The sequence below is a fragment of the Cricetulus griseus genome, chromosome 3 (assembly GCF_003668045.3).
Source record: "Cricetulus griseus strain 17A/GY chromosome 3, alternate assembly CriGri-PICRH-1.0, whole genome shotgun sequence".
Taxonomy (NCBI): Eukaryota; Metazoa; Chordata; class Mammalia; order Rodentia; family Cricetidae; genus Cricetulus; species Cricetulus griseus.
The window spans coordinates 223,286,888-223,306,715 of record NC_048596.1 but is presented as its reverse complement, the minus strand read 5'-3'; the positions used below and the strand labels follow the sequence as shown (position 1 = coordinate 223,306,715).

Here is a 19,828-nt window from a genome sequence, read left to right as displayed (position 1 = left end):
TAGTGTTGCTGTTGAATGCCTGTAATTCCAGAAGTCAGGAAGCTGAGGCAGGAGGATCACAAATTTGAAGTCATCCTGAATGGTGAAACCCTGCTTCAAAAAACAAACACGAATGAAACTCTCAAAGTTGGTGGAGAAGTCCCCTTTCGTTCAGGACTTCAAAAGCACATCCGCATAACGATGTCACATGGTTAACCCTTATTTCAGTCTCATAAGTAAAAGAAGACCTTGAAAGGTGGCCAAAGGCGCAGCTAGGGGTTTTAGGCTCTGGTCCTTTAAATATCGCGGGGGCGCGCACTGTACTTCTGAATAACTGGAGTCCCGAGGCCGGGAACGCGCGGCAGAGATGCGGAGCGAGCCGCCTGGTGGCGGGAGCGCGCACGACAGTGAACGCGCAGAGGGGAGGTGCCGGGCGCACCGGGGAGCGCGCGGCGAGCCGTCCGGGACAGTCGGCGGGTGTGCGCGGCTTGCAGACGGGTGGACTGCGTGAGCGCTCCGGGTCGCAGTCGGCGTGGACACCTGCGGCCCACGGAGGGGACCTGGCTCGGTGAGTTCGACCCTACTGAGCTGGGACAGGCCGGCCGAGGGGCGCGGCAGCAGCTGTCCGGATCATCGAGGGCACCGGGTCCAGGTCTCTGAAGTTGGAGAAGTTCTTTGCTCGCAGCTGGGGCGCCCGTCGTCGCCGAGGTCAGTGCCACCCAATAGCCTTCATCCCCGGTCTTAAGGGGTCGCGACGCGTGGCTTCCTCAGGAAAACCTCAGGGTTTTCCCGAAGGCGAGCGCTCTGTGGCTCACGGCGTGTAGTCTGCGTGCGTTGGGTCCCTGACTCTCAGGCTTTAGTCCCCACTGCCCTTTCCCAGAGCCTGGGGAGGGGATCGGCGCCCGACTGCGCGCGGGGACCGTGTCCCCTGAGAGGCTGAGACCCGGGAGGTGGTCAGAGCCACCTGTTAAACCGGGGTCCTGCGCGAATCTTTCTGTAGGTTTCCGTGCCCCCGCCAGTTTCTCGCAAGTAACTGAATGGGACACGGCTAATGGGACACGGCTTAACAAAAGGCAGTCAAACGGCAGCGTTTCTCCAAGACGGAAAGTTTCCCTGCATTGTTTTACAGATTCTAAATTTAAGCCACTACCCCCCCACCCCCACCCCGGCCACTTAGCCGCAGGACAGCATTTAACTCTTTGCCTGAACCTATTCGGTGTAAAGGAATGTGTTTCCCCCAAACAGAGAAAAACTTTTTTTTTTTTTTTGCTTTTCGAGACAGGGTTTCTCTGTGCAGCTTTAGAGCGTATCCTGGCGCTCGCTCTGTAGACCAGGCTGGTCTTGAACTCATATATAGGTGCGCCTGCCTCTGCCTCCCAAATGCTGGGGTTAAAGGCTTGCGCCGCGGCCACCACCACCGCCCAGCCCAGAGTAAAATTTTCAAGCCCTGCTATCTTTCTGGTTCCAATTGTAATAAAGAACAACAATAACAACAAAAAGCTTTGTCCCTGAGCGATCAAGAAACACGAAACCAGGTATTAAGTGTAAACTTGTGGAAAGTGCTTGCAGAACAGACCTGTATGAAAAATAATTTTCTGTGAGGTGCTCCAGTGTGTGCTGAAACTTTGCCCTCATATTCCAAGCCTGAATGTTCCAGATTGTTTTTCTAGGTGGAGGAGGTATTTTCGTTGGTGCAGCCAATGTGGAAATACAAACAAATGCCCTATTTACTTGGGGTTGGGTGGGAAGGGTGGAAGTCAGCTAAGATCTTTCTTGCCAGGCTTGACAGTGTATGTATGGAATCTTGTGTGTTTTCTTGCCCAGACGGAGTAAAGGCCTCATTTTCAGTGGCTGGATAGGCTCCTTCTAACATTGCCTCCAATGAGCTTCTCCTGATAATTTTAAAGTACATTTTCTCTACTCAGAGAAACCAGAAATTTGAAACTAGAGTAAGTGGCAGTTATAAAGAGGAGTTGTGCTTTTGAAAATAACTGAGTCTGTTTGACCTTATAGTTCTTTATTGCAGAGGGATTGGCCTGTTCTAATGCAGGCCTTGGTGTAGCTAGCTAGTCGTTCATTCATCGTTATGTTTGTAGTCTGTTTGACCATCTCCTATGTGCTGAGCCCTGACTTAACCACTCACTGCACATGCAAGAATTTCTAGATAAGGGCCATATGGTCCAAACTGATTAAAACCAGATCTGGTAACCGTGCCTTCGTCAGTGGCTGACAAGACACCTGGCCTTGATTCCAAAGTTCTCAGACACCTCAGGAGCCTGCAGTTGGCACCTTGTGTTGATCTGAAGATCAGCTCGGGTGACTACTAGAGGCAGAACAGAGCCTGAGATGGAAGGGAGGGAAGTGAAAGCCCTGGGTGGAGCAGAGCAAAGCACAGGGAAGCCTCTGGACAGAAAGTTCAAGTGCATCTTATCTGCATTGTTACGGGATGAATGCCAGTGGCATCAAGACCATTTGGTAGGTGCCAGGGGAATCCTAGGAGCATCCCAGAACTCGAGCACTTTTGATAATCGAGGGCAGCATTTCATTTCGGTTTCCATTGCACTTTCTGGGCGTGAGGTGAAGGCTTCCTCATGGGTGCCCTACAGAGGACAGGCTGTCTCCGTCCCCTTTCTGAGTGCCTCTACCATGCTGGGACTTCCTTCTCTGCATGTAGTGACATCCCTGATAACAGCCTGTCTGTGAAGAAGCACAGTGAAGTTTCTCCTCTCGGTAATGCCATTGTCTCCTCTCAGAGTAGCAGCACCCAGTCTTGACATTCGAGAGAGTTTAATGAGAGCTGGAACTGTACTCATGCTCTGTGCGACTTAGCATCCCACCATTTTGGAGCAGTACTTGCTAGCTCTTATGAATGGATATCATCATACTAGATACTTTAGCACTGGGAAAACTTGATTCGCATCTCCCACTCCTGCCCCCATCAGGTTCTCATTTAGCCTAGGCTGGCCTTGAAGTTGGTACCTGACAGTGGATGACCTTGAGCTCCTAGCCCACCTATCTCTACCTCCCAGGTGCTGAAATGGTTCTCATTTTTAAAAATGTCCATTGCATTTATTGTTGCTTTTATGTGTGTGTACACATGTGCACATACATGTGTATGTACCACAGTGTGAGTGTAGAGGTCAAAGGACAACTGACAGGGATGGATTCTCTTTTTCCACTCTGTGAATTTCTGGTTTAGAACTCAGATTGTCAATTTGGTGGCAAGCACCTTCACCCACTGAGCCATTTCACCAGTCCAATTATCATTTTTTTATTGTAAAATATAAAGTACATAATTACATACAATTTATCATCTTAAAGTCTATTAAAGCATGACACTAAGTGTATTAATAGTGTCATGTAACCATTATACCTGTCTGGTTCTAGAACTTTTCCATCAGCCTTCCCCATTGAACAGCCTCCCTACCTCCATGACCCTAGCCCCCCCGACAGCCACTAATCTGCTTTCTATTTCTGGATTTGCCTACTCTCATACAAATGGAATTTTGAAGTATTGGCCTTTGTGGTTCAGGGTTCATCACTATTGTATTGGTCTTTTATCCTTTTTCTGCTAATGCACAGTGTTCCATTGTATGTATAAGCCCACATGTTGCTCGTTATGGTCATCCTAATGGTATGAAGTAGTAGCTCATTGTGGTTTTGATTTGTAGTTCCCTAATGACTAACAATGTTGAGAACTGTTTCCTATGCTTGGTGGCCATCCCCACATTTATCTACAGTGTGTGTGTGTGTGTGTGTGTGTGTGTGTGTGTGTGTGTGTGTTGTGTGTGTGTTAGGGGGTATGTACATGTGACAAGTGGGATGTGGGGGGCGAGGACAGGGTTCAGTACGCTACTCTGTGCCATGCAATTTTTGGGATTCTCCAGATAAAGGGGAAGGCTACAGTACTTATCATTTATTTATTTATTTATTTGTTTCCCCCTCTCATGCTCAGCACATTGGAAATTGTTCCAGAACTTTGAGATTAAAGAAAATAAGATACATACTCCTGTCATTATGGACTGATAACAAAGTAGACACTGATTTGCTGTGGAGTGTGTGTGTGTGTGTGTGTGTGTGTGTGTCTCGCAGGGGTGTGCATTCATGCCACTGTGTACCTATGGGGATCAGAGGGCAACTTTGGGGGAGTCAGTTCTTTCCTTTTGCTGTGAGTTCCAGGGATTGAACTCAGGTCATCAGACTTGCACTGTAAGCGTGCTTGCCTGTTCAGCCATCTTTCCCCACATCTTTAGAGAAATGTCCGCTGACAACTTTATTCTCTCCTCTGTAACTTTTGCATTGCTGTGACCAAGACACCTGAGAGGACAACTCAGAGGTGGAAAGGTTAATTTGATGCCAGAGCACTTGAACAGAGCATCATGGCGGCAGAGTCAGGTGGAAGTGGACAGGAAGCAGAGAGGAAAAGAAAGGACAGGAAGGGGCCTGGGACAGGATACTCCCCAAGGACCTACCCCTGGTGACCTACTTCCTTCAGCTAGGCCACACCTCATAATGTTCACAGATACTCCCCAAACAGCCTCACCAGCTGGGAGCCAAGCTCTCAACACCTGAGCCCTTGTGGGAGATACTCATTGCCTATGCAAACTGTAGTTCTGGTTTGTTTTAGCCTTTTTTACATCACCAAAATCTTACATGCGAATTCAGTCTGTGGATTGGGTTCTCTTTCAACCCTTTGTTCTGTTGTGGGTTGTTTTGGTTTTCTTCTTTCTCTTTGAGACTGATTCTCTCAGGGGCCAGTTGTCTGACCAGTGCTGTGAAATATTTAATCTTCTGCCTGTTTTTTGTTTTTTTTTTTTTTTGTTTTTTTTTCATTCAAAACTCTAGGGTGTTGATTTGTTTCTCCAGCAATTTTTGTAGCCTGTTCTACCACCTATCATGTGCTGAGCCCTGATGTAGTCACCGGGCAGACTAACAGATATGTATACATTACACATTTATTTCTAAAAGGCACAGGTTAAAGGAGCATACAGAGAACCACATTCCACGGGCATTCAGGGGCCCTAGTCGGGCTTCATCATGTGATAGCCATGTGATCCTAGGGTTCACACTTGGAGCTTCTGTAACTTGGTTTTCTGTTCTGTACTTTGGGATGGGACTCTGACTTCTCAGGACATCTGTAGATGCAAGACTCTTCCCTTTACAAACTCAGTTCTCTGCAGATATTTTAAATAGTTAATTTTATAGGTATTGATTATAAGTTTGGGGAGGTTACTTTTAGGCTCTAAGAGTGGCCCATTGCTATCTCCTAAAATGGGGGCATTGGCATTTTCAGTAAAGCTTCAGACAACTAAGTTTTAGTGGATGTGTAGGTCCCTCTCATGGACTGGGTGTGTAGCATTGGCAGAGTGCTTGCACAAAGCATTGGTTATAATGACAGTTGCCTGTGATCTCAGCACTAGGGAAGTAGAAGCAAGAGGATCAGAAGTAAAAGGTCATCATTAGCTACATAGTGAGTCCAAGGCCAGCCTGGGCTACAAGAGACTGTCAAAGAAAGGGGGGGGGTTTCCCCCTCTCATGCTCAGCACATTGGAAATTGTTCCAGAACTTTGAGATTAAAGAAAATAAGATACATACTCCTGTCATTATGGACTGATAACAAAGACACAAACAAATCTTTGGGGTTGGAGGGGAGGGTAGAAATGAGGCTGACATGGAAGAGCTGCGCTTTGATCGTCTTGTGCAGAGTCCGGCTTTTGCCTTGGGCACTAGCCACTCAAGGCTCAGGAGTGTGGTTGTAATAGTAGACACTGATTTGCTGTGGAGCGGGCTTGCACACAGAGTGCTGAGGAATGAGGAAGGGTGGTTAGAAATAAGAAGATGTAAAGATGAAATGCTAAGTATGGGAGAAAGCACCTGAAAAATGCCCAGTGGAATTCTTGGTGCAAAAGTTTTTCAAAGTACTGTGCAAAAGGTAGACAGCCAAAAGCAGCCCCCAGAACCTGCTTAGCCACGGCGGCCTTGAACTTGCTAAGGCCTGTGATAGGTTAAATTGTCCTCTAAGTTTAGGGGGAATGGAGGCAGCGTTTGCGCCGTGTAGGTCAGTCTTTAAACTGTCTTTAAAGCTGTTCATATCAACAATTAAACCATATTTGGCATTAGGAGTGGTGGCAGACGCTTGTTATCATCCTAGCACGGGGAAGGTTGAGGCAGGAGGATCAAAAACAAATAAGCAAATACACTTAAATCGGAACTCCATTTCAAGGTGCACTGCCCTCTTTTACAGTGTTAACTACCAACGCAGTTATAAAAAGACTGGGATGATTGCTGATGAGTGAGACGCAGCTGCGCTCGACCTGCTCACATGGCCACTGCATCTGACGGTACCACTTAGCAGACCTTCCCTTTTCAGCCATGGCCAGAATTTAGCCTATGATTTTGAAAAAATCATAGAAAAGCCCTGGGTAAGGTCCTAGGCTGTAGCTCAGTGGTAGAGAATTTGCCTGGCATGCCCAATCCCTCTTTCTGCAGAAAAACAAAACAGCAAAAAGCCTGCAGTGTATATTTAAATCTGTACCGCTTAGCTAGTCTCTCTCGGTGCGATGTGAGTTGTGTGTTTATTTTCCAAGATGGCTCATCAGGTTACAAGCCTGACTGTGCCGCAGCCAACAGACCCTTTTCATTATTTGAATAATTATCAAGCTCTACTCTTTGAACTACTTAAGGTGCTCTGTTTTTTCCTAGAGAGACTGGTAGACAGCACTTGTACCAAGCTTGTGAAAATAGCAGCATCTTAACTGTTGACTGGAGTCATCCAGTGTTACCCACCAACACTGATGGTCCTGCTTCTTAACAAAGACCTAAGAGCCCCTTATTTAAGGCCGGCTGCTAACTGTACTCACAGCCAGCACATAAAGTGGGCTCTTGAGGACACTGTTACTGAGTTCCCTGAACATGTATGTGCAGAGTCTAGGGAGGAGGAGCCTGTGTCCACATCCCCAAGTAGAGTATGCCTATTCCCTTCTCCGACAAAAGCCAGCAAAGAAGTTTTGTTGAGATGCAGTCAAAGGATTCTGCACTAGGGCTGAGGGTTAATAGTAGCCAAACATGCAGAGTCCTGGGTTCTACTCCTAGCAATGCAACAAGAGAAAAAGCTGGGCCCAGCAGGAGGTCTTGTACCAGCTTTACCCTGGTTTTGATTCAGGTCTATTCACTGGAGAGGAGATATGCAAAGCAGATCCCCCGTCCAGTCTAACCAGGTGCTACGAACACAGCAGTAAACAAACTCCACTGGGGAAAACTTCAGGTGAGAATTTTAAGCTTCTTGGGAACAAAGGGCTTTGTAAAACAAGAAGGTATTAATACCGCTTCTGAGTTAGAGGGACTACAGTTATCTCACCACGTAGCACGTAGTGGGCACTCAGCAGCATTTGCTGAAGAAAGTACACAACATTGTCTTTCAAAAGAACAGCTTAACCTGGCATTTTCTTCTGTTTTTAAAAACCTTGCCCCCAATATCTAGAAAGAAAATAGGCCTTTTGTGGTTTTTGGTTGTTTGTTTTGGGGATTTTGTTTGTTTGTTTTGAGACAGGTTCCTTCTATATAGCTCTGGCTGTCCTGGAACTCTGTATGTAGATCAGGCTGGCTGTGACCTCATGGAAATCTGCTTGCCTCTGTCTTTGCTGGAATTAAACAATACACCCAGCTAAAATAGGCATCTAAAGTGTCGGTTTTTAAATTTTGAGCTGAGTGAAAATTTGCAGCCTCTGTCTGGGCAAAGACTCCATTGCATTTTGAAAGTTTCCCAGCCTGAGTTTGCTCCTGCACTCTTCAGGTGAGATTTTCATTTTTAGGGACATCAGATTTTCATCTCCTGCTCAGAGACTGTAAACAAATGGCAAGGGACCTCTGCCCATAGACTGTTACTCAGCCTGCAGACTCGAGACTGTCTGGTCAACTTGTTTGCCTCAGTGTAGGCCCATCAATTACTTTCATTCGATATGACCATCACTCAGTTACTACCTCCTATTAGTAGCAGAAAGTATTAATAACAGAGATAGTTTGACATCCATCATGGCTGTTTCTCTACATGGCTCAGAAAGAGTTTTTCTAAGGATCAGAAATCTAGATGAAATCATCCTTGTGTTTTTGAAGAGCAAATAATTACCGCTTATTATTTGGTCTTAGCCTTTTCATTGTATCCCATTGAGTGTCTTAGAATTTAAGGGCTTTGATTTTTTTTTTTTTTTTTTTTTTTGGTTATTTTGAGACAGGATTTCTCTGTGCCTTTGGGAGGCTGTCTGGAACTAGCTCTTGTAGACCAGGCTGGTCTTGAACTCACAGAGATCTGCCTGCCTCTGCCACCCGAGTGCTTGGATTAAAGGTGTGTGCCACCATCGTGGGGCAAAGTCTTTGATTTTTACATAAACTGTCAGAAGTTAAGAGAATACTGCCAGGCTTGGTAGTACAGGGCTCTAATCCTTACTAGGCTGAGGCAGAGGGATCACAAGTTCAAGGCCTGTCTGGACTGCAGAGTGAATCCAAGGTTAGCCTGGCAACTTAGACCCTGTTTCAACATAAAAGTGTTTTTTAAAAAAGACTGAGGATATAGCTGGGGAGTGGAGTGCTTACCTACCGTGCTTGTGAGAAGTTGGGTTTAGTTCTCAGTCCTGGGTCAGAGGGACCCTACTCAAAGAAAGGTGAGGATCAAGGGTACAGCGTGAGTGCGTGGGTGTCTCGGGAGCACCCTGGGGTTCAGTTGACAGCATTGGAAAAAAACAACAATGTTTCTTTATGTAGTACATCCTGGCCTTGAACTCTTACTTTCTTGCTTCAGCCTCCTCTGAATTTTGAGATTACAAGTACCAAACTCAGAAAGTCTGTTTTCAGGGGGCTTGAGATGAAGTCAGTGGTGGTAGAACCCCTGTCTTGCATGAAAAGGGCTCTGGGGCCCTGGGTTTGACCCTCATACTGCTAAAAACAAAACAAAAACCCTGAGGCCAGAGCAGGAAGATGGAGAATCTTGGACCATCCTGAACTGTATACATGACTCTGTCAGAAAACAAATCTGTTTTTATGATCCAAACCCATTCCTAACCCCAAGAAAATAAGATGATTTTAGAATTTTAAATTGTGGGCTTTTAGCCAGGCATGGTGGTGTAAGCCTTTTTTTTTTTTTTTTTAAACATTTATTTACTTTTATGTATTTGGGTGTTTTGATTGCATGTGTGTATGTATACTCACTGTGTTCATGCCTGGTGTCTGTAAAGGCCTGAAGAGGGCATCAGATCCCTCAGTACAGGAGTTATAGACATTTGTGAGCTAGCCTGCAAGTGCTGGGAACTGAACCCATATTCTTTTTTTTTAAAACGTGTATGTCTGTGTGAAGGTGTCTAATTCCCAGAACTGGAGTTACAGACAGTATTGAGCTGCCATGTGGGTGCTGGGACTTGAACCCTGGTCCTCTGGAAGAGCAGGTAGTGCTCTTAACTGCTGAGTCATCTCTCTAGCCCCTGGTGTATGCCTTTAATCCCAGTGTTTAGGAGCCAGAAACAGGTCTCTGTGAGTTCATAGCCAGCTAGGGTAACATAGTGAGAACCTGTCTCAAAAAGTGTGTGTGCTGAGGAGGTAATTAAGTAATGGGTATGATTATATTTGGTGACAAGTATCAGCCAAAATGTTGTGAAGGCACACATATGCTCATGTGCGCACACATACACACACACACACACACACACACACACACACACTTGCATACACACACCTCTGCCTATAAGAAATTTATAATATAGTTGAAGAAAAAGGAATCCTATACAGAAACCTGATGAGATCAGTTGTTCCAGAATGATAGAGGTGCTGTCCCATAGTTACAGTGGTGGAATATGAACAGCAAGACCAAAAGGATGGAGTAGAGTGGACAGTAAGAAGGTCAGAGAGGAGGGGCTGGGGTGTGTTTCTGTTGGTAGAATGCTTGCCCAGCATGCACAAAGCCCAGGGTTCAGTCCCACAACAAAGAAACTGTGCATGGTGGTGCACACCCTTCATTCCAGCGCTCAGAAGAGGGAGGCAGGAGGAGCAGGGCAAGGCCTTCATGTGGTACATAGAGAGTCTGAGGCCAGCCTGGGCTGACCATGTCTCAAGCATGTAAGTGTATGTATTGGGAGAGGGATTATGACTATCATGGAGTGATAGGTTTGATGAAGTTTGGGGCTGGATTTAGAAGGCTGGGAAAGAGCAACAGAAAGCTGTAGGGCTCGGGATACTAAGGAATCTGGGCTAAATGGGGGGAGGGGATTCATGTTGTGGAGATTTAGGTAGAAGAGGTAAGGACTGGCCAGATCCAAAGGATCACTCTGAGCCTGTGTGCCTACAGATGGGTTCCTTGGTGGCATATATTAGGAACCTACAAAGGCTGCTGGCTTGATGGGTCTGTGCTCCCTGGAGCAATCTGGAGCCTTCAAAGGGCTGTTTACTTGGCAGGTTGCTGGGGACTGTGGTAGTGAGTATTTGGTTTGCATTCTAGAAAGTTTTTGGAAGTAGAAAATCTTAGAAGAGAATGAGTCCCAGGACCAACAACTGCTTTTACCTTTCGGTTAGGTCAGTTCCTGACTTCTGAGTGGGCAACTTGGGTGTGCGGAAGGTACAAACTCTGGCTTGGTGTGGAAAGTCAGACTGCACTTTTTTTCTAAGATAACCAGTGTGGTTATCTTAGCTGTTTTTTAGAAGTGGTTTATAAATTATTTTTAATGTAAAAAAGAATATAGACTCAAAATTTTTTAATTCTTCAATTTTTTTCAATAATGGAAAACGATGGTGGGAATCAGTTTTCTACCAAGAATTAAGTTGCTAAAATGGTAAGCATCATTGAAAAGTCATTCTTTTCAATGTCGTTCAAAGTCGTTAACACACATTGTCTGCGTGCATACACACACACACACACACAGCGAGACAGGGACTATGAAAGGAGGATTCCCATCTTGGTGTAAAAACAGAAAAATGCCTGTCACACAGAAGCCACTCGGTGCCTGTTCATAGGAACAAACGTCGTCAAGAGCCACTGATCCAAAAGCCCACAATGGCTGCTTTGTGTTTGCTGGGCTTTATTTCACCCACTTTAACCATATGAAAAGCCCACTCATGGTAATCAGCTGTGGCCATTCTAAACGGGTCTTACTGTGGAACACTTGCATATTTTAATGTTGTTGAAGGTCAAGAAAAAAGCATATCTTTTTAGAAGTCATTTGGTTACTATGTCATCATATTGAGATTCTTTGGGACCAAGTTAAAGATCATTTCTTTGCTAGGTTGTTTTTTGTCTTAGCTTTTGAGAGACATGTTCTCAAAATCCCGGTGAATGGGGGAAGGAAGGAGTGAGAGGATCTAAGAGCAGGGCCTAGGTGACTCGGGGTCCTGCTCTTGTCTGAAGGTATTTTCTGTTTATTTTCATCCAGGCTCTCAGTTTTCATGCTATACTGTCCATCCACTCCATTTGTTTGTTTTTGTTTTCCAGCTTAAGTTGGAAAGAACATGATTCATTGTGTCTCTGCCTCCTTTTCTGATGGGATACTCCTTTTCTGAGTACTGACTGAATCCTAGTTTCCATTTCTCACATCCCTCTTACCATCTAGTTAGAAACACTTTCCAATTTCTAATAGTTCTCAAGAGTTATTTAGAACTAAGTTTTTAAGATTTTTTTAGACTTAAGTATGTTTATGTATATACTGTGTGTGTGTGTGTGTTCGTGGTGTGTGAATGTGCGTGCACACACAGGCACACCTGCCTCTGAGGTCAGCAAAGGACTTCAGATCCTCAAGCACTGGAGTTACAGGTGTTTGTGAGCTGTTCAGCATGGGGCCTAGGAACTGAACTCAGGTCTTCTGGAAGAGCAACAAGCACTCTTAACACCTGAGACATCACACCAAACCCAGAAGTCAGTTCTTAATGGCTACACACATGAATTCTTCTAGTAATCTTTACTGATGTATAATACAATGACATTGTCAAGAGAGTTTCTTAACATCAGTATTAAAGTGTGTGCACCATTATGTCAGTAGTTTTCACACATCTTCATGAGATTAAAGGAATATTTGTAGTTTGGAGACAGGGTTTGGGTATGTAGCTCAGGATGGCTTCAAATCCTCCTGCTTCCTGTCTCAGCTTCCTGAGTTCTGAGGTTCTAGGGGAATGCTACCATATATTATGAAGTTGTTATATCCTGGTGTGCTGTAAACACTGATCAGATCCAACCTTTAATCTGTTGAAGTCTTCTGTAGTCTGATTTTGAAGTCCGTAGGAGGGGGTTGGAGTTGATTGCTTTAGGCAAGTGGTGACATCCAAGTGGTATATCTACTCTGATCCAGTGTAATAATGCCAGGAAAGTATAAATAAGATTGGGAAGACAGGTGACCATCAAGATGGGCCTGGCAGGTTGACCAAAGTGGGTCTGTTGTAGAGAGGGCGAGGAAGAAAGTAGTCATGTTCCTGTTGTTAGCTGGGAGAATCTGCAGGGCTGGCTGGACATGAGTGACTGCAGAGAGTGTCTTAGTTAGGGTTTCTGTTGCTATAAAGAGACATCATGACTGTGGCAACTCTTTTAAAGAAAAACATTTTAATGGGGATGGCTTATAGTTTCAGAGGTTTAGTCCATTATCTTCATAGTGTCATGTAGGCAGACATGGTCCTGGAGAAGGAGCTGAGGGTTCTACATCTTGATCCAAAAGGCAGCAAAAGCAACTCTGGCACACTGGGTGTAGCTTGAGCAAAGGAGACCTCAAAGCCTACCCTCACAGTGACACACTTCCTCCAACAAGGCCACACCTACCCCAACAAAGTCACACCTCCTAATAGTGCCACTCCCTATAGGGGCCATTTTCTTTCAAACCACCACAGAGAGGAACCAAGAGTGTCTTCAAAGCTTTGTGCCTGTGGGTGGGCCCCTTTGAGTGGTATAGGTCAGCTTTGGGAGAATCTGCAGGGCTGGCTGGACACGAGTGACAACTCATGTCCACAAATTCCGCAGCTTTCAGGTAAGCAATGATGGGACATACTGACTTGCGATGTTCTGTGTGCCTGCTGGCTGTATTGACAAGCAGAGGGGTGGTGGTGGAAGGAAGGTTGTAGGCATACCCTCTAGGCCATGTTAGGTCTTTCTGGAATGTCCCAGTAAGAAGAATATGAGATGCCTTTTCCTTCTGGCTCCAGCAAACTCCCTTCAGGGGGTCACTTCCTCCTTACAGTTATAGCTCAGTAGCTGTTGTTGGACTATCCCCCTCAGTTGGCTGCTGTCCTCTTGAATAAACAGCTCGGGGCAGATACAGACACAATATGATGATGAATGACCTTGGCCTTGTTCACTTTGCTCAAAGGATAAATTAGGAGGTTGGGGGTGCTTCTAGTAAATAATGGAAATAAACACAGGAAACATAAAACTAGGAGACACGATTATTTCTGATCTTGGAGCAGAGGCTTTGAGTTTTTACTGAAGCTTTCTCTATTCAAGAAGAGTCGGTTTCTTATCCAGACCCAAGGAACATGAGTTTCTGTAAGGGAACCTCAGAAATCTATGGGACCTCCTGTAGAAGCCCAGTATTTATCCCTAGCATAGGTGTGGACTTTGGGAGCCCAGTCCATATAGAGGAATACTCCCTGAGCCAAGGCACACGGGGGTGGGCCTAGGCCCTACCCCAAAGGAAATGAAAGACTCTGATGACACCCTATGGAAGGTCTCACCATCCAGGGGGAGCAGAAAAGATAGGTGACAGATAAGGTTTTAGTTGGGGGGGGGCGGGTAGGAGAGGACAGGTAGGAGAAGGGAAATGGGATTGTCATGTAAAACAATCCTGTTTCTAATTCAAATAAAAAAGTTGGGAAAAAAAAGAATTCTCTATTTCACAGACTTTGATGGTCCCCCATGGAAGGCCTTACCATCCCTGGGGAGTGGATGAGGGGGGCTGGTGGGAGCATGGGAGGATGGGAAGGAGAGGTAACTGGGATTGATATGTAAAATAAGATTGCTTCTATTTTTTTTTTTAAAGAATTCTGTATTTGATACTTCTGAAAAAAAAAAAAAAGAGTCGGTTCCTTGATGACCTTCTGCTGTTTACTGTAGTGCGTACCTCTTGTAAGCCTGGAGAGACTCTAGATTGGACAAGGACAGTAGATATTTCAAAGTGGTAATGACCCTCAACAGACCAGTGGTCAGTTTTGTCTGTCCTGTCTGCTCTGGCTCAAGAGCCTCTGTCTGGGTGTCACATTCCAGGGTAGATGGAGGTTGCCTCTGCTCAGCCCTTCAGAAAACCTGCCCTTCACAGTGGACTTCAGTTCCTAGGGAGCCCGACATTCTCAGTTCTTTTTGTTTTGTTTTTTGTTGTTTGTTTGTTTGTTTGTTTTTGTTTTTTGTTTTTTCAAGATAGGGTTTTTCTGTGTAGTTTTGGAGCCTATCCTGGCATTCGTTCTGTAGACCAGGCTGGCATTGAACTCACAGAGATCCGCCTGCCTCTGCCTCCCAAGTGCTGGGATCAAAGGCATGAGCCACCAACGCCTGGCTTATTCTCAGTTCTTTTAGAAATCAACGATTAATGTCTTGCAGCTATGAGGAATGTACAACCAAGGTTTGGCCTTCTCTTCTGCCACCTTGGCCTTGTGCTTAGCTTCCTCATACACTCTTGAGAGAACAGCATACAGAAATCTAAATGTTACAGTTTCTTAGCTTTTAAAAATTGTAGCAGCACATACAAAAGGTGTCTGCTGGAAAAGCATGGTAAGTCACTATCCTCCGGCCACACCATGATGGCTCATGTGCTACCCTCACTGCCCGGGCAGGCACAGGTCCAGAGCCTTCCCACAGGCTGCTGTGTGGGTGAATCAGCACTTCCTATCCCGCCCTCACCTTGCTGACTCCCGGGGAAGGCTGGTACACTCCATCCCCTCCCCTTTCCTTGGAGCTGTGATTCACTCAGGTCAGGACCCAGTTTGAGCTGAGTCAGTGGGTGGGATCCACAGGAAGGATGCAAGAATTAGCCTGCCTTCACTGCCTGAGCTGGCTGGCTTAGCCTGACTCCAGCCCATCCTGGGTCCAGGAGCATAGTGTAACACATGCATCTACCTTTGCTGGGCTTTGCTGCATGCACTGGCCCCTGTTGTCAGCCTTCTTGGTAGGATCTGCAGTATGCATTTACATTAGATGCTTGCTAGATGTTTGCTTTTTTGAGACTAAATAAATAGGAGTTTGACCTTGTATATCTGAAAGCCTGATTTATATGCTATTAGTCATTGAGATATTTAGATAATTGTGTTACTGTTTCAGGTCACATGTTATGATTTTCAAAACTTTACTTTTGTTAGGGTAATGGTTTGGTTAGTTTTTTTTTTTTTTCCTGTTTTTGTTTTTGTTGTTTCAAGACATGGTTTTTCTGTGTAACAGGCCTGGCTCTCCTAGAAACTCACTCTGTAGACTAGGCTGGCCTCGACATCACAGAGATCTGCTGCCTCTGTCTCCTGAGTGTTGGGATTAAAGGCATGTGCAACCATGCCTGGCTCTTGGCTAGGTTTTTTGACAGGTTCTCATACAGTCCAGGCTGGCCTTGAATTCACTATGTGCCTGAGGCATTGAACTTCTGATTCTTTCTGCCTTCCAAATACTGGGACTACACTGCATGAGCCACCACATCTAGTTTTGTTTTGTTTTGTTTTGTTTTGTTTTGAAACAGGGTCTTGTTAGATAGTTTAGGCTGGCTTCCAACTTGTGATCTTCTAAACACACACACACACACACACACACACACACACACACACACACACACACTGGATATGCCAACATACTCAGCTTTAGACTTTTCACACTTTGAGTTGCTTTCACACTATTTGGAGTAATGGTACATTCTAAAAGGCGTGTGTGTTCAGAATCTTCTAGTTTCCAAAAGTTGCTCTTGAGTTGACCTGGGCTTAACCACTGAGATACTGGGGTGGGCAATCTCTCTTTAAATCTGTTCTTATAGAGGGGCTTGCTATACTCACCGACTAAGAGAATCCCCTGGCAGGTGTCAATATTGATTGGACTTTCTCCACAAAGGGCTGTGTCTGTTAAGTCAGTCAATTGGAGGTATATTTTCATTGGTCTCTTTGTTTTCTAGATTATTTTATTGAACTCGGTGTTTAGGGTGCTGGACTGGGTTTTCTGCTAAGAAGGTCAGAAGGTGAACTAACTTAGCTTACAGAGGGCACTCTTTCTTTTTTGTTTTTTGGTTTTTTGTTTTGATTTTTGCTTTTTGAGATAGGGTTTTCTGTGTAGCCCAGGCTGTCCTGGAACTCAATCTATAGACCAAACTGACCTTGAACTCAGAGATCCACCTGATTCTGTCTCCCAAGTGCTACAATTAAAGATGTATGCCACTATGCCAGGTTTGCCACTTAAAAAAAAAAAAAGTGTGTGTGTGTGTGTGTGTGTGTGTTCATGTGTGCACAGGGGACACTTTTTTTTTAAGATTTGCTTTTATTTATCTGTGTATTTATCTGTGCCTGTGTTTGTGTGCACTATGTGTGTGCAAGTGCCTACAAAGACCAGAAGTCGCTGTATCCTCTGGAACTGGAGTTAAACCAGTTGTGAGCCACCTGATACAGGTCCCAGGAACCAAACCTAGTTTCTGTGGAAGAGCAATAAATGCTCTTAACCATGGATGCCTTTGTTCCTGGAAGTGCTAGCCACATGACCTTCCTGATAGGGTCAACTTAAAATACTTTTCACTTCCTGTGGAACTTGCTGTGTCATTGGGCTGCAGACACCCTTTGGTCTTGCAGATGTCAACCATGCTTCCCAACATTGTAGCCATTGCCACTGCATCTTAACTCTAAAGTGCAGTGACCTGGAGAAGGAACCTGTGTGTTGGTGGCCAAGGCAGAAAGGCCAGGAAAGCCCGAGGAAGAAAGTACAAGCAGATTCTCAGCGCAAAGGAAGATGCCAGAGTTATTTTACCAAGTTCCCACCAACAGTGTCGTTTGTAATGCTTCCATAACTCCATAAAAATTAGTCAGACCTGGTGGCACAGGCCCTTAGTCCCGGCAATCAAGAAGCAGAGGATAGATGGATCTCTGTGAGTTCGAGGCCAGCCTGGTCTACATAGCAAACTGCAGGTCAACCAAGGCTGCATGGTAAAACCCATCTCAAAAATATCTCTATGTTCTTATGTCTTGTGTATGTGTACTATATTTTCATTAGCCATTCATGTGTAGATGGACATATAGGCTGGCTCCATTTCCTAGCCATGTGACTGGATCAGCAGTGACTGCCAGCAGTGTGCAAGTTTCTCTGCAGTAGGATGTAAATCCTTGGGGTGTGGTCCAGCTGGGTCATACAGTAGTTCTGTTTTTAGATTTTTGAGAACCCTCTGTATTGATTCTCATAGTGAATTTATACTCCCACCTACAGAAGATAAAGGGCCTTCTTTCTCTATATCCTTGCCAGCATTTGTTGTCTTTTTTGGGGGGGAGGGAGGGATGACTGCTAGTCTGACTAGGCTGAGGTAGACTCTCAATATAGTTTTAATTTTCATTCTCTTGATGGCTTAGGCTATTGAACATGTCTAAAAATGTCTATTGGCTATTTGTATTTATTCATGGGTGATCTCTGTAAAGTTACATAGCTCTTTTTCTTTTTTTCTTTTTTTTTTTTTTTTTTTTTTGGTTTTTCAAGATAGGGTTTCTCTGTGGCTTTGGAGGCTGTCCTGGAACTAGCTCTTGTAGACCAGGCTGGTCTCGAACTCACAATGATCCACCTGCCTTTGCCTCCTGAGTGCTGGGATTAAAGGCATGCGCAACTACCCGCCCAGCATAGCTCATTTTTTGATTGGGTAGATTGTTTGGTTTAAGAGTTTTGGATAGGTTTTTTGTCTGTTTGTTTTGGGTCTATTGGTTTGGTTTTTTGGGACAAGGTCTCACTCTGTAGCCTTGACTGACCTGGAACTTACTATGTAGACCACACTGACCTCAAACTCATAGAGATCCACCTGCTGCTGCCTCTGGAGTGCTGGGATTAAAAGCCCAGTTTGTTTAGGTTTTGGAGTTAGTTTTCTAGCTGTTAATCCTGTCAGTTGTATAGCTTTGATCATCTCAAATTCTGTAGACTTTCTACACCCGATTATCTTCTTCCTTTGCTGAACAGATTTCCTGAGGTCCCATATGTCAATTGTTGACTAGAATCCTGTTCAAGTTTTTACCTATCCTATATCTTAAAATGTTTTCCTCTCAGTTTCAAAGTTTTAGATCTTACATTAAGGTCTTGTATCTACTTGGGCTTATTCTCATGCAGGGAGAGAGAAAACGATCTAGTTTCATTCTTCTGTAAGTGGATATCTAGTTTTCCCAGCAGCATTTGTTAAAGAGGATGTCTTTCCTCCAATATATATTTTGTCATCTTTGTCAAGAATCAGTGGGGTTATGTTTGTTTCTTACATTCTGTCCCATTGATCTACATATCTGTTTTTGTGTCCATGTCATGTCATGTTACTACAGCTCTGTAACATAATTTGGAAACAGGTATGGCGATACCTCTGGCATTATTATTGTGGGAATGGGTTATATTTGCATGTCTAGAGGCCAGAAGACACTGGTTGTCCTACTCTATCACTCTCCATATTTGAGACAGATTCTTACTCAACCTGGGCTACCAAGTCCTAGTGATCATCTGTCCTTGTTCCCCCGCCACACACACACACACACACACACACACACACACACACACACACACACACACACACACACTCTAGGGCACTAGGGTTACATGTGTCTGGCTTTTTGCTTGCTGGGGATTCAGACCCAGGTCCTTCTGCTTGTCCTGCAGACACTCTTACCCACTGAGCCATTTCCCTAGGCCCAGTACACCCTTATTTGTTTATCTGAGGTATTTTGTGTTTTCAGATGCAATTTAATATTATTTTTTTCTATTTCTGTAAAAAGAAACAGAAATGGAATTTTGATGAGATTGTATCAAATCTGTAGATTGCTTTTGGTAAGACAGCCATTTCACACTGTTAATTCTTCCAATCTGTGAGGAGAGGGCTGCCTTTCCACTTTGGAGCTGTCGGGCACTTTTCAGGTCACTAACTGCTGCTCTGTGTTTTATTTCCCTAGAAGACCTCCCCTGCCTCAGAATGGGACCCTGGCTCCTACCCTGATTCCTGTGATCCAGCCAGCTTCCTGAGGGGATGCCTGGGAACCAGCAGAAATCAGAGTCTTTGGAGATGGACTCTGACATGTCGCCAAGCTGCAGGCTCAGTGACTTGAGCAGAGGTGGCAGTCTGGAGAGCCGGAGCAGCAGCTCTCGCTCCAGAAGCTTCACTCTGGTGAGTGGTTGTACGAGTTCTAATTGGTCTTAATAATAAAAACCGAGTCAGATAATAGGGGTAAATGCTGAAAGACAGAGAGACAAAGGAGCAAGCCACAGCCACACCTTACCTCCCCAACTTCCTAGACAAAAAGAAGCAAGCTTTCTCCTCCCACCTTATATCCCTCTCTGCCCAGCTGTATCACTTCCTGTCTCTCCAGACCTCCAGACCTCTATGGTTAACTAGTGGCTAGCTCTGCTCTCTGGTCTTCTCGCAAGCTTTATTTGTTAGAGCACAAAAAAAGATATCACCACAGTGAGTGGTCACTTTCTTTAAAACTTTAGATGCTCTGGTTGGTTGATTTGGCCCCAGCCCTTCACCCCCATGAAGAGCAGCTTACAAAGCCCTGTTGGATGTCTCGGTTTTAATCCTGTTAAATTTTGCACATGGCAGTGGAGTGAATATCGGGTCACAGGTAGTAACTTAGGGCAGCTTAGCTCCCAAAAGGACAAGGACTGTTCCTGAAGTCACTGACCACCTAGGCCGGCGGCCATAGGAGCCATCGGGCAGGATAA

At 45.0% G+C, this 19,828-nt stretch overlaps 1 protein-coding gene across 6 annotated transcripts in view; it reads left to right on the top strand.

Moving 5' to 3' along the window:
• Nucleotides 1-412: 412 nt before the first annotated feature.
• The window catches only part of Proser2 (proline and serine rich 2), a 31,880-nt gene continuing 12,464 nt past the window's right edge, over nucleotides 413-19,828 (top strand). The window contains exons 1-2 of one of the 6 annotated variants that reach the window (XM_027405165.2): nucleotides 413-687; nucleotides 19,063-19,271. In XM_027405165.2, the coding sequence (XP_027260966.1) occupies nucleotides 19,134-19,271 (138 nt within the window). In that variant the 5' untranslated portion in view covers nucleotides 413-687; nucleotides 19,063-19,133. Of the gene's footprint in view, nucleotides 688-12,803; nucleotides 12,963-19,059; nucleotides 19,272-19,828 lie in introns of those variants that run through there. The other 5 variants (XM_027405163.2, XM_027405166.2, XM_027405167.2 and 2 more) reach the window with 5 other exon arrangements.